This window comes from Pelodiscus sinensis, chromosome 6 (genome assembly GCF_049634645.1).
Source record: "Pelodiscus sinensis isolate JC-2024 chromosome 6, ASM4963464v1, whole genome shotgun sequence".
In the NCBI taxonomy this organism is placed as follows: Eukaryota; Metazoa; Chordata; order Testudines; family Trionychidae; genus Pelodiscus; species Pelodiscus sinensis.
The window spans coordinates 26977370-26992604 of NC_134716.1; the positions used below are offsets into that span (position 1 = coordinate 26977370).

General features: G+C 40.4%; 1 protein-coding gene across 17 annotated transcripts in view; it reads left to right on the plus strand.

The window, feature by feature from the left end:
- Positions 1-7385, plus strand: part of PTPRD (protein tyrosine phosphatase receptor type D) — a 1779541-nt gene extending 1772156 nt beyond the window's left edge. For all 17 annotated transcript variants that reach the window (XM_075931585.1, XM_075931599.1, XM_075931586.1 and 14 more), the window contains 2 exons: positions 81-216; positions 3501-7385. In XM_075931585.1, the coding sequence (XP_075787700.1) occupies positions 81-216; positions 3501-3569 (205 nt within the window). In that variant the 3' untranslated portion in view covers positions 3570-7385. The remainder of the gene's footprint in view (positions 1-80; positions 217-3500) is intronic.
- The last annotated feature ends 7850 nt before the right edge of the window (positions 7386-15235 follow it).

Below are 15235 nucleotides of genomic sequence, written 5' to 3' on the forward strand. Positions count from 1 at the left end.
ATTGTATCCACAGCTAAATAGTCAGCCAATTCTTTTCAATAGTTTAAATGTCTGTTAACATTCCTTTTTTATTGCAATAGTGCGGGTGTTGGGAGAACTGGAGTATTCATAACCCTGAGCATCGTGTTGGAAAGAATGAGATATGAAGGTGTTGTAGATATCTTCCAGACAGTCAAAATGTTAAGGACACAACGGCCAGCCATGGTACAGACAGAGGTGAGAAGAACAATATCCATATGCATTTACTGGGTCAGGGTAGGTGGCTGGGTGGATGCAAAATTAGAAATGGAAGATGGAGGGGGTAGGGGGTTACATAGCCAGGAATATATAGAAAAGGTATTAGGAATGTGAAAGGTTAACCATCAAGCATCACGTTTCATGAGTGATGCTTACTGGTTTCAGTTTACTGATGGGGCCTGGAGCAGCTTCCTGCCTGCCGTGGGCAGGAGGCACTCCAGTCTTATGTGGGGCACGCCACAGGCAGGGGCTGCTCCAACTGGGATGGAGTGGCTCCCCTGCTCACCCCTGTTTAATCGGTTAACCGGTTCAACGTCACGATTAACTAGTTAACCAATTAAATGGGATTTTAGACCCCTGTAAGGTATGCAATTTATGTTCCTTTCTTAAGTACTGTACCTATGTGTGTAGACAATGCTGTGCATTTATGGGAGTATTTATACTGTTTCCCATTCTATGGATGGGGAATACTACAGCCAGGGAAATGTCAATTTTAGTGGTGTTTGAATAAAATATTTGTGTGAATCTATTTCCTAGAAGAAACTTGAGATGGAAACTTTGCCCATATCATGTTTAATGTTTCTTCAGGCTAGGAATCTATGTTCATAATCAGGGTGCAAACTTTAGCCTGTGGGTGCACCCATTGGCTTGTGTTCATTTAGAGGGCCGAATGGGTCTTGTGACTTGAAACTGAGACTATAGAGTTGTCATGGATGTCCAAGCCTCATATAAAAACCAAATCTGACAGGAGTGCAAGCATTGCATCCCTATGAAAAAAACTAAAGTGCAACTTTTTGCCCTGGGACAATTTAAAGTTAGAGGACTCAATGTCAGAGAGAGCACTGCAATCTGGGGAGGGGGAGGTCTTGAGCAAGGACAGCCAGACTGCTCTTGGCTCCAATTTAGGAATCATCCCAATTCATAAAGAATACTTCAGCACTTACTTAACTTTAATCAGATGCTTAAATACATGCTGCATGTCATGAATTGGAGCCTTGGACTCAGCTGTATGTCATCAGGCCATACCCATTAAAAAAGGAGAATGAAAAGGCGGGAGGAAAAGCATTTATAGGATCTTCTATAGCATTGGCCATTAAAATGTGTTTATGATTTGAAATTTAATATTGATCCCCGCTGTTTGCCATTTTGCTCTAAGAAAATGACACTTGTTCAATAAAAATTATATGGCCTTCCTTTTAGTGTTTTACGCACGCACACACACACTCTCTTAAAATGAAATTAGACCATTTTTAAAGTTTTATCACTTAGCCAAGTAATTCACTGATACAAAATTGAAGAGTAAACGCCATTTATTTTCCATTACCATTATTGCAGTAGAAAATGTACATCTAAGCAAAATAAGAAATATCTACTTTCTGTCCCATTGGTTCCTAGAAACAAATCTAGCATATAGAAAAATAGGCCTTTGTGGTGCCCACATAAATACAATGCTAGACTGTGCCATGTAAATACTTTCCCTCTTGCTACATCAGCTTCCTTGTAAATGATGCGCTCCCACTCTGAACTGAAAGTAGAAATCTGCCATGTGCTGTGTTAATTTCATCCAAGTGTTTGTGGCTTAGAAATGTGTGTCTCAGTCCTGCAAGTTGTGGAGCACTTTAATTCCCAACCAGCTCATAAGTTGAAATCGTTGTTTATTCCTATGCTGAAAATTAATGATGTGTTTAAGTACTTTGCAGGATCATGACCAGAGTACTCGTACCTTGCAGGAAGGTGTCACTAATGATCATGGCAAATTACATGAACTGAAGTGGGTGCATTATGATATGACACTGCTGGTGCAGTGAAAGCCATTGAATTGTGATCTGAGTAAAATGAAACCCAGGTTCTTAGAGTTGCAGCACTGTAGCATCACATGAACAAGTCCTCTAGGCTGCTTTTGTATTCTGGGGGGAGGGGAGGAGGCGGGGGTTTTGGAAACAACTTTTGTTCTTTCTCAGTGAGTGGGGTGTGCAAGTTTACTGCACTCTAGGGGTATGTCTAGACTACATGGCTCCATCAACGGAGCCATGTAAACTAGTTTATCTGGCATAAGCAAAGAAGCGGGGATTTAAATAATCCCCGCTTCATTAAAATAAACATGGCCACCGCTCTGTGCTGACGATCAGCTGATCCAGCACAGCGTGGCAGTCTAGACACGGATCTGTCGGCTGGGGAAGCCTTTGCCGACCGATCCCTTATGCGTCATAAAACAAGGTTTACAGGATCGGTCGGCAAAGGCTTCCGCAGCCGACAGATCTGCGTCTAGACTGCTGTGCCGGATCAGCTGATCGTCGGCACAGCGCGGCAGCCATGTTTATTTTAATGAAGCGGGGACTATTTAAATCCCCGCTTCTTTGCCTATGCCAGGTAAACTAGTCTAGACATACCCTAGCATAGAGACTGTTACTTATGTGTGCAAATGAGATGAAGTGCTTTTCATTTCCACACTTTTGCTTTCAGGTGCAGAGGATAAAAAGGGACATAGGCCAGTGTGCCCTCTAAGCTGCATGACAGCACAACTTCACAGGTGATTATTCAGCCCTGCCCAGTCAGTCAGCTCTGTGCATGGAGCCCTGAGCCTCTAAGTGGGTGGAGCTGATTAATCGCCTGTGAAGCGGTGCTGCTGAGCAGCTTAGAGGGAACACTGATGCAGGTCATGCTGAAGAGACTTGGCATGAACTGTGAGCTGCATCATATCAATGAGGTGCTGAATTTACCATGCCCTCCTGTGGGCAGGAATAATTTGGTCATTGTGCAACAAGGCAGGAATGGATCTCTCCATGCTTCCTGAACTGCTATTTTTACCTTGTGTTTATGGGTGCAATGCGCCAGACCTGGGCTGTGAGAGACTTAGGTCAGAATTAGTCAAATTCATTGAGATGTTATTTGAATATTTTATTAGCAAGTCTCAAACAGTATGAAAGAATGCAAAAGGTAAATCTCAATTCACTCCCCTCAGACAAAAAAGCTTTCTGCTAATCCTCTCGTATGCTTTCAGAACAACAAATACTCGGTAAATGAATATATATTCACCTCATAAATAAGCAGGCTCCATCTAAGGAGAAGGTTATTGCATTCAATGAGAATGGCAACCCATCTTTGTTTACTGTAATACAAACCAGTGTGTTCTGTTGATGTCAGCAGGAGGATATCGCTGAACTGCTGTGGCCTCTGTGGGATATAGTGTATTCACAGAGTCTCTGATTAAATAAAAAAATAACAAACAGGTTTTTATATTTTCTCTCCTCTCTTTCTTCCAGGATCAATACCAGTTTGGCTATCGAGCTGCGCTGGAATACTTGGGCAGCTTCGATCACTATGCAACGTAAACCCCCCCTGACCCATCCTGGATTTTTACTGCAGGCCCTTTAAGATCCAGAGAGCCTCTTCTGAGCCATACAGTGTGCTTGAGAAGTACTTCTTAACTCCTAGCTAAAGACCAATTAGTGGGAATATGAAAAAAAAACACACACACAAACCCCAAGAACTATTCCAGATGGACCAAGAATTCACAGTTTAATAACCTAACCTGAAATATAATAAAAGAATCCTGACTGGTGAGGCGTCTGAAGGATCTCATTTACAGATACCTCAAGGATTCAACTTTGGTTGAAATTAAAGGGAAGAGGAGATTATTGCAAAGAACCATCATCTTGTTCAGGATTGCATGATTGTTGCAAAGATGAATGTTGAGAGTACTGCAATTCAGTCCAAGATGTTTGTTAAAAGGCCGGCAGCTGGCTTCTTAAAACAAAATGGACTCTTTGCTTCAACATCACCCCTTCCCACCATAATGCTCATAATAACACTTTAAGGGAATTGGGGGAATGTTTAAAAAGAAAGTCCTTGATTTAGTTTTTTAGTATTGTAAAGATACTGCTGACCTGTGCTTCATTTTTAACCGTGTAAACTTTTTTCCTTTTTTTAATAAGAGTTTATCATTTGATGAAGTGAATTTAAAAAAGGTTGCATAACTGTTCATTTTTTGTTTCAGAATTGTAGGGTTTTTTTAAGCTGTGGAACTGTTACCTGTAATATCTTGCTGTAGAAATGTTAAATAATTTGAAAATTTGCACATTTTTGTGCAGTCCTATATTTATCTACAGTACCACATTCTTCTTAGATATTACAGTTTGGTTTATTTTTTTTTAAAGAAATACTAAATCAGTTAATCAAAGTGGGGCTTTTTTGGTTTCTTTTGGAATCAACAGGGAGGCGCAAAGTATAAAGCTGCTGCTAATTCACACACACACACGTGTGTGCACACTCTCTTTATAACTGTCTAGCTATATCTATCTATCTGTATATCTTCAGGGATACAGACAGATAGATATATACACACATAAATATATATATAGATGCATCAGTTCTTCCATGACTTGGATTTATTGAAGTGGTGAGAGAGTTTTCCAGAATACTACATTCAACCCATGTGGTACTTTTCAAACATCTTTGCATTTCCAAGCTCCATAGCTTTTTGGTTAGAAGGGAATGAGGAATGCACATCAGTGATATTTGAACCTCACCCCAACTGGGAAAAAAATATTGTTTATATACACAAAGACACACACACACACACACACACACACGTTATGTGGTTGAAGCTTCAAATGAAGTTCAGTATTTGTAACACTATAGTGCAATAATAAACCATATTATTAAGTATAGGAGGTGTGCATGTGGGGAAGGTCAGTGCATATCCCTTTAGGAGGGGAGAATGTTGTAATATACTAGCTATCAAGATGTTTAAAACGTGTATTCAGTCATATATTGTCTATGGTATGTGCTAAGAAATTTGCATTTATGATGTGTAACAGAGCAAAGCCAAACTCATGTTGCTCTGTTAATAAATCAGAAATATTTTGTGGCATACAGCATCATTTAGAGATGCTGTTTTTTATTTTTATTTCACATTTTAGAGTGCCTTATATTGATGCCTATTTTGATAGCATTTCTTTAAGTTTTCTTTTGTCTGTATTTCCATTAGTTAATTCATATCTTTGTTACTCTTTTCCGTTAAAGCACATGTACAAAACACTTTGAATAATATGCATTCCTGGTTTTTAACCAAATATGGGATGTTAATAAATACAAGCCCAGAACACTTGGGTAGTCAGGGCCCTTTATCTTTTCATAACTCCAACAGACATACCACAATTTTAAAGTTCCTTCCAAATTGGCTCTCATAAACCACAGTGTTGATGATTACGGTATTGTCATTGCAGAGATGTAGGACTGCAATCGTAGTAAGTAATAGTTGTTGTTAGCAGTACTCATGCATCATTCCTTTAATTTAGGGCCAACTCCTGCTTGCAATACACGTGGCTCACTGAATGGGCTCACTGAAATCAAATTATCAGTCGCAATGGGACTATTAGTATGAATAAGGCAAGCAGGATTTAGCCCTCGGAGTATGTTTTAAAAGGTTTTGCTTTCCATTTGAGAAAAAAATTCTTTAAACAGTATAAAATATTTTCTGAGATTCTACAGGAAGCCATTTACAATGGCCCGGGTCTCTATCATGCCTTGTACCATGTTAGCACAAAAATTGAAGGAACTCTTTCTTTCAGGTGTCAGATAAGTATCATCCATATAGTTCAGCTATGTTGATGTAACAGACAGGATTTTTTTTCCTTCCATATTTCCCATCGTTAATAGAAAGAAATGTATGAAAGACCAAACACTAGCAAGCATTGTATTTGAGCACTTTTGTAAAAAAAACAAACAAACAAAACAAAACAAAAACAAATATAAATATATATATATATATAATAATAAAAGTATTATAGAAGGCTACCTCAAGAATGAGATTCTATAACTTATATCAGAACCAGAGAAGAATGTGCACTATGTTTCTTTTTTCTTCTTCTTCTTCTTTTTTGATTTGTATCTTTTGAAGAATTATTAAAGTGCCAGATTACGTAGTGCAGTTGTGTTCTTTTAGCCAAATATAGTCAGACATTCACACCATTTTAGAAGCATAGACTAGAGAGGGCTGTTGCACACCAGAGCTGTTAACAGGTCAGAGTTTTCTTTCCACTGAAACTTTTGAAAATTCTAAAGAAAATGGGGGGAAAAACTGAAATAAATAGTGAGTGAGGGAAAGTATTGTAGGGCAAATGAGATTGCGAATATTCCAATAATCTTGCTATTCAGGAGTTGTTTCTAAAGATAACTCTGTTAGCATCATTGATGTGCATTCCACTTTCTGTACACTAATGTATAGTCATTCTATAGTTAGTTTAAAGAAAAAGCATCTTTCATTTTCCATAATCTTCCAAGCTTAGAATTGGTTTCATCAGCATAACCAGTACGGTGCTATTATTTACCTATGTATGTGTAGTTATGTATAATTTTGTAATTAGTTACAATGGAAAAAACTCAAAATATATAAAAATGATTTGTACAGAACTTTATTTTAGCTCTTTTTTTAAAATGATTTGCATGGTTAGACAATGGAGAGGCTGGCTGGGGGAAGGGAGGGCCCTCTAGGGAGATCTGCACTTTCTATACCTTTGTACTATGCACTGCCCTATTGATTCTACACCCAATAATGTTATTACTTGAACCCATCTGTAAGAAACTGCTTATGAAAATCCACTTGTGTGTATGTAAATAACACAGAACATGTAAAAATGGAGGGGGGGAAGAATGTTTGCAACAACAAAAAATGCAACTGCTTTTTTCCCTTTTATTCTTCTTTCCATCTTTTTTTTGTGTTTTTTTTTTTGTTTGTTTTGGTCGATTGGGTTTTTTTTGTTTGTTTGTTTGTTGGGGTTCTCTGATACTCCAGCAGATATCAGAAGGCTGCAAGTCCCGTCATCCCCATCTGTTACGTGGCTTTGCCATCCAAGCTTGGAGTGTCTTTACAAAGATAATAAAAGTTGTGTTCTTTGCTCTCGTTTTGGATGCATAGACTGAAAAATTTAAAAAAAAATTACCTTGTAAAATGGCTTGTTAAAAAAATACAATTACCTCTAATTAGTAGTACGCGTAAATGTTTTACAGAATGAAAGGCGTGCTTTTTATTTTCTTACTTCGTTACATTGGTGGCGAAAGAAAGTCTGTATGAAAATCAGTTCTTTGCTGACACAAGTTCCATTTGTTACAAATGAATTCTAATAAAAATGTCAGTGTTATGCAGCCATGGTCTTGTTTTCTTAAGCAGAGCTTTTGGAATCAAAACAGTTTGTTTTTTCTTTGTCATGGAGGAGTCAAACTGAAACTCTAAAGGAGTTGTTAATCTTAACTAGTAGCAAGGCACTGGAAAATGCATTTCCAAGTTAGCAAATACGTTGTCCTCAGTGATGATTTTTGAGCTATGAGGGGCAGATCCTCAACTGATACAATTTGTCAACGTTCAATGGACTTTAACCCTTACATTACTGAAATTTACAATTGATGATCTGCCCCATTGTATTTAAGGAATTGCTTCCATTGGCTTAAGAAAATTACACTTTGTCCCATATTTAAGAAGCAAACCCAGAGATAATGGGATGTGCATTTTTCATCATATTCTAGGTGAGTTGTGAGTTCTTAACACTCCTCAGGATTTGGTTCTGATGCCTTAAGTTCTGGAATGAATTAAAAATATTCCACATTTGTTGGTCAGACTGGTTATTTGGATATTGGTATGGAGGCAGTGATCTCAGCTCTGTAACTTGGCTTCAGGGGACCAGGGAGCTGGCCCAGAAGCATAGGGTAGTGAAAAGGCCCAGAGAACAGAAAGGTGAAGTGCAGTGGCTTTGTCAGCACCCTGGGAAGCATCCCTAAGAGGGTCTTCTGTGACCTCATCCTGTCACAGTGGTGCAGCGAGCAGAGTAAATGTGCACAGCTGATTACACTGGATTCTAGTAGTGATTTTAAGTGGGTTCTAAGTGTGTTTTTTAGAGGGGAGACAGAGTAGTTACTGGTTTGTTATTTTCTGTTGGCTTATTTCAGGTAAGAGAAATAGAGGCACAAAAATGAGTGAGAGTGAGCTTCAGAAGAAACGAGCTGTACAGAATCAAAGCAGAAGACGGGGAGGCAGAACATAAGAAACAAATGGTTAAAAATGCTTGAGATAGAAGCCCAAGCAGCCCGGGAAAAAGCTGCCCATGAGGAAACCCTAAAAGTAATACAACTTGAAATGGACAGAGAAGAAAGAGCTCAAAAAGCTGCTCATGAGAGAGCTCTGGAATTGAGATGGCTTGAACAAGAAGCCGTAATAGCTGCTAGACAGAAGAGGAGAAAAGAGAGGCTGCATGAACTGGCTGTATTTCACTTCGAGAGTAAGCACCCTGATGCTGCAGGCTGCTCCTTTTCAAAAATCCAGGTGTGGCATCGACTGTGTCCCACTTCTGATATGTCCGGAGTTCTGATTGAATGTATCACTGCCTGCAAAAGAATTCCTGAGAATATTGTGCCATGCATTTTTGGAAATGTCCCTTTTAATGTAGCTGAGTCCATCCCTGGGATTGTTAACAGTGGTAAGAAATCTTGTGCAGAAACCCCAGAGGGGGGAGGGAAATGCCACAGGGGCTGTGGAGGAGACAAGAGATTGTCTTTCTGATTCTCCTCTCGCTGAACTGAGCAATGTGCAACATGGAGAAGGGATGGAGGAAGCCAGCCCTGACCCTGAGTTATTGCCCAGAGTCAGTGAGTCTGTCCAAGCTGTGGTATGTCCTGGGGGGGGGGGGAGGGGCAGGGAGTCATGGGAACAGTAGGGAGCAGGTCCAATGCCAGGAGGCACAGGGGTGTGTGTGTTGAAGCAGATAGAGGCTTGAGACCAAGAAGCTACTTACTGTGGGAGCAGAGGAAGCCTGGTGACTGAGGGTTTGCCCAATGAGAGAAGAGGAAAGACTGCAGGGCTTTCCAAGGCAGGGTCTGTCATGGCTGGGAGCTGTGTGCCTACAGTGGGGCAGGTGGCAGATGGATCAGAGGAGAAGGACAAGATGGTTCCCCCATCTTCAGTAGGAGGGGCTATGAGATTAATGCTGGATGTGTGTCTGTAAATCCAAGCTGCCTACATGTCAGTCATGCTACAAGAGGGAGCTGTGAGTCTGTACTCCCAGCAGGGGACTCTGCAATTAGCTTTTTGAAAGCAGAACCTGGGATATCGGGGGAAACCCTGTTGAGTCAGAACACACTAGTGTCAGACACTGAATTGATTTGAGTCAGGGAGGTAGAAATCTCTGGCTGGCTGTCAATACATGGGAGTCTGCTAATGACCCATCTGAGGGAAGAGATGACGTATGCCTCAACAGTGGGAGGGGAATGTTTCCATTGGGAATCCATTGCTTCCCAGAGCCTTAAGAGTGCACTGGATATGGCATACCTTACTGATGAGAAAAAGAAACCTGTAGATGAATACACCCCTTGGTACATAGAGGTTTCAAAGTAGGGCAAGAAATACTGTGCCACACAAGCGGTCTAAACAGAGAGTGTGGTATGAAAACCATACTTTGAAATGCTACTCTGAAATTGGTTAGCTGGTAACTTTATGCCTTTTCCAGCAACACTTATGGATTAGCACAAAAGAAACAGATATATACAATGAACCTCTTAAAAGAATGTGACATGCTTGGGTTTTTGGAACAACTTTTGTGCCTGCTGGGGACAGGACAAGAGGATCTCGTGAGAATGCAGTTTCTAAGCTAATGACTGTGCACAGGCTTAGAGCTGGGCATAGAAGGAGAGGCACAACAAACCTGCACTGCTGTATGGAAGGGGAAACTAAGGCACGCCGCTTCCTGGCAATGGTGACTAAACACTTTCACATGGAGAGACATTCCTATTGGCATTCTGGGAGCACTGGTACACCCCCAATATGTTTTCAGACCATCGGGGGACAGGAGCCCTGAACTTTGGAAAAACTGCCATGAGTGACAGCACAGCTTGGTAACACTGGATGGTTATGTAACCAAAGCCCAGGTGAACTTCTGGATACACTGCCTTTTCTCTGGACCAGGGTCGGACGGAGGCATGGGCGAGCCGGGCAGCTGCCCAGGGCACCAACCGATGGGGGGTGCCTGATGGCAGCTGTAAGGGGCGCGTGGCGTCCCTTACGGCTGCCATCAGGCGCCGTGCGCCCGGCTCCCACAGCGCCGGCCTGCCTGCATCCCCAAGGCACCATCCAGCAATGTCCTTTCCCCTATGGCCACGGGGCCCTACACAGCCCGGCGCGCGTGCCAGCAGCAATGCTCAGGCCAGACTGGGCTGCGCTTGCGCCATGCTCTGCGGGGGCAGGCCCCGGGCTGTGCGCCAGTGGCCATAGCCAGGCTGCACATGTGCCGTGCACCCTGGGAGTGGGCCTGCGCCCCTTAGGGCAGGCCCGTGCATGTGCCATGCGCCCGGGGGCGGCACCGCACGCCCGTGCCCAGGGCACCAGAATGCCTCGGTCTGGCCCTGCTCTGGACACTGTCCAACCTTCTGGTAGTAATTTCAGGGGGCAGTGTGACAGATCCCCCCTATTATTTATGAAATGGACTCATGGACACAAACATGCATAACTCAAAGTTGCCTGGGACAAATTGCCTCATGTAACCTATCGACAGTGTCTTAATCTGCTGGGTCTGTATATCTGATTTTGGTGTTTCATTCTTGTGTGTAAAGTTAGATATATGGAGTATGGAATGGTTCCATCAAGGGTGTTTCCAATGCTGGGACACTTCAGTGTCTGGGCAATCCTATGTAAACAGCTTCTTTTATCCTTTAAGTCTTAGCAGTGGTTAGTCCTGCTAAGTCACATGACTTCCTTAATTTTTAGGGACTGGCCAGGTAACTTCCCATGTAAAAGTGGAATCTATAAAACAATAGGAAGCACAGAAGTGTCTTTGTCTTTAGCTGCCATGGCATGCCCAGGAGGATAACTAAAGACCCCAGGGAAAAGGAGACTTCCCAGGTTTGAAGGCTCAGCAGGAACAAACACAGTTTTAGGGTGATTTTGTAATAAGTTTGCACTCAGGTTTTAGTGTTAGACTTAGTTAAGTGTTTTCTGTTATTTTAAGTTTGTAATCTACTTTGCTCTGCCTGTTCTCCCTCATAGCCACTTAAATCCTACAGCTTGTACTTAATAAAATCACGTTTATTTACTATTAAGCCCAGTGTAAATAATTGGTACCTGGGGGAGCAATCAGTGTGTACATCCTCCTTTCATTGTTAAAGGGGCATTACCTAAATAATTCATTTGGGGTTCTGATCCCGTTTGGGGAGCAGTATCCCGAGAAGCTGGGCCTAAAGCTGCATTTTCCTTGGACCTGAAGAGTCTGTTCTGCTCCTCTGGTGGGCGGGGGTCGAGGGGGCAGTGATCTCAGCTCTGTGCCTTGGCTGGGGGAGACCAGGGAGTTGGCCCAGCAGGACAGGGTAGTGAGAAGCCCCAGAAAGCAGGAAGGTGAGTGACAGTGGCCTTGTCAGCACCCCGGGAAGCACCCCCAGTATGTATTTTTCCTTCTACTACATCTTTCTGGTTGGAATTAATTTCTGATTAATTGTAAAACACAGCCTCTGTACTGATTTTGAAGAGAGAGATTGAATTTCTGTATCCTGCTCCACCTCAATAACCTCCCCTCAATTTTTTAGGGAAAATAGAGATGGTGACTATATGGGGCAAAGTGTTCAAAGAGAATTGGTGAAGAATATCAAAAACAAAAGACCAGATGCACACTGAGACATCTTGAATGTGGACAAGTAAGGCCATACAATACAAGGACTGGGCAAGGGTGAACAATATCCACTTGCCAGGTATGCATTATGAGAAAATTGATTACTTGTTCAGATGTCAATAAGGATTGAAAGAGCCTATAGGATGGGGTGAGAGAGCTCAGTCTTGAGTGAGAGCTCTAAAAAGAGCATTTTCTTTCATGTCTCAAAGATGAAGAATAGCAGATAGTGACAGCTAAAAAGAGAAATCCTGTTAAAAAATACAAAGCTCTATTTTACTCTGATCTGGGATTGTGATCAGAGAGCAAGAGAACTTGCACTCCATCGTGGAAGAATCTTTCAGGAACAGACTCTGCAAGCTACTATGTTGTGTTCTGCAAAATTATCCAGCCCCATGCAACATGACAAAGTTTCTATTTTGGGGGCTCTAACAGCCATTAAATGACTACTGAAAAATTATGAGGGCAACTCACCCATCTATTTCTTACGCATGAAAATGTAGGTACTGAAAATACAACTATAATGGAGCGTTCTGCATTAATTAATTTAATTGTGTAGCGTTTACTCCATTTCTGTATTATATGTTTAATTCCATTTTCATTTAAGATTGAGCGGACCTATAAACTAAATGTCAATCTTACATTTTTTTTATTTACTGCTACAATCAAAGTAATTAGTTAATGACTTTAACATGGTTGCCCACATCTTCTCACATAGACCCTCAAGTTTTTGAGTTAATTCTACAATTAAATTTTCTGACTTTTGGTTTTAATTAATAAAAACCAATAATGCACTACTAATATAAAAAATGAAATTGATATTTATCCACTAATCTCCATAAATGTTTACTTCATTCTAATGGCTTATCTACACGGAGCAATATGGATGATGGGGTAAGATTTCTAAAGGTTCCCTTATGTGCTTTAAACACAGTGCTGCTTGAAACTGTACTACACTAAAATGCAGTATGGAATAGAGTACTCATTATAATATATATTACATAATGAGAAATGCCTATAATATGCATTATACTACTGTAATAAATAATGCAATACACAGTGCTCTTTACTATTATATACACAAAGAAAACACCTCCCCAAAAATCAGATTTTTTTGGACATTTGCATAGAACTAAAAAAATTAGTGGAAATAAACTCCAAAAAATGGAACAAACCCTGAAAAGCAGAAGTCCTAGATAGAAGCCTGGACTTAGAGTTACTTACTTGTTGTGATATTCATGTTTCAATATTAGTATTAGACTCAATTAGTAACACCGAATTCAAAATGTACTAGGTATTATATTGCATTATTTGTAAAAAGGCCATTTGTAAAAATGCCAGGAAATATTGTAAAAATACGTTTTTCAAAGTAGAGAGTAAAAGGGTATTTCTTTCAGGCTGGCAAAGTAAATAGAGAATCAAACTGTGATAGTCTGATAAACTATGTTACCAAAGAGAGTCTTTAATCCACAATACGTTGGGTTATTCTGGATGCATTAAAAACCTAGCTCTAGTTAGTATTTGATAATAATAATAATATAATAAAATATTTCTGAGTTGGTGGGTTTATTTTTTCAAAGGTTTTGAATGATGTATATTGGTAGTCAAGGCAGAAAGCGTTGCTCTTGTACCTATTTTGTTTTCAACAAAGGTTATTTTTGTCCCTTTATTCTGTCTATGATGGCTGTGGTACCAAGAACCAGTATATTCCTGTATGGTAACAGAGTGAGTATAGACTGGTGGAAACATCTGCTGAGTAGCTTCCCAGAAGTGCAGAATGATAACCTGCAAATGAGATATTGCAATGAATAGAGATCATTTCGCATCAAGGTTATAAATAGAGTGCTTTTGAACCCTCAATGCAGTCAGCTTGCTTCTGTCAGCAGAATATAAGAAATAAAATTTATTATTATAGTAGGAACAAGCAAAGAGTCTTTCCTTGCCAATAATAGCAGTCCATTATACATTTGAGTCTTACTGGTCCAGAATATTAATCTTTCATGTCAGTTCAAAACTGATTAGGAATGCCTTTTCTTACCTGAATGTTTAAGACAAACATACAAATGTATGGAGTTCTTCATTGGGGAAAATATCCCAGATACATCTATTCTGATTTTATTCGACTGATGTCACAGTCCCATATCTGTATTCTTTCTTTCTTTCTTTCTCTGTCTTTCTCTCTTTCTCTTTCTCTTTTTCGCTTCAGCATCTGAGAAAGTGAATTGTAGGCCATGAAAGCTTATGCCCTAATAGCCTAGTACATTTGTTGGTCTTTAAAGTGCCACTGAACTCCTTGTTGTTTTCACCAAATATAATGATATTATTAAATTGAATCTTTAAAGCTTTTTACAGTTTTATTCTTGTTATTTTTGTTTTCAAATTAGTACCACCTAGTCTGAGTGCAGGTCCCTATTATATAAGGTGCTGTACAGATACAATGATAGACAGCTCTTTCCTGAAACAGTTTCATATTAAATAAAGGGCAGGGGAGCAAACAGGCACAAAAAGTTGAATTGACACACAAACGGTTAATAGAAGATCAGAGATAAGCACCAGGTCTCCTGACTCTCAATCCAGTGTGCTTAATACTGTAAAGCACTGCCTTCAGGAGCCATGCTGCATAATGTTCCAAAACATACTGGCCAAAATGTCCTAACCTCAGTGCCTAAAATTAGTCATCTAAATCCCTATTAAGACTGCAAAGTGAAGTATAATAAAGGTACTTGAGAACTGAGGTGGATCAAGCATTTACTTCAGTTCATTAATAAGAAATTAAGTGCCTTAATGTAGAAGAGTAGGTGAGATAAGCAAAGTGATAAATATATAAATATTGACATAAGGAAATCCTCATCTTGCCTTGAGAACAAGACTGTGACTGAATATATTGTCACTTCTTTGGAACAGATGCAAAGAGGTACCAAAATATATCTCATGCACCCATCCTCAACTGGTCCTATACTTGTTCTTCTGCAGCTGTAAAACCTTACTTGCTCCTTAACAATTTGTCAACTTTTTTGGTTCCTGAATTTGTTACTTGCATACTACCTTTCATTGGAGCGTCTCAGAGCCTACAAGTTCATCTCTTCCCCCCCTATTTCTTTAGACCCAAGTTCTCTGATCTTGAATCATTGTGGTCTTTGCTCAGAGGGCTTGGTTTTCAGCTAGAAGTGGCTGACAGCAGTAATGTAAAGTGTAATTATCTGATAACAGGCACCATCCCAGCTGACAAGATCATCATGGTCCTCCATTGGCTTGATTCTTGCCACAGTGCCTAACACCAAGCCAGACTCTTCATAAAGTGGGCATGATGTCCTCAAGTTGACACTGAGGTGCAGTTCTCATTTCTGGTTTTCCTA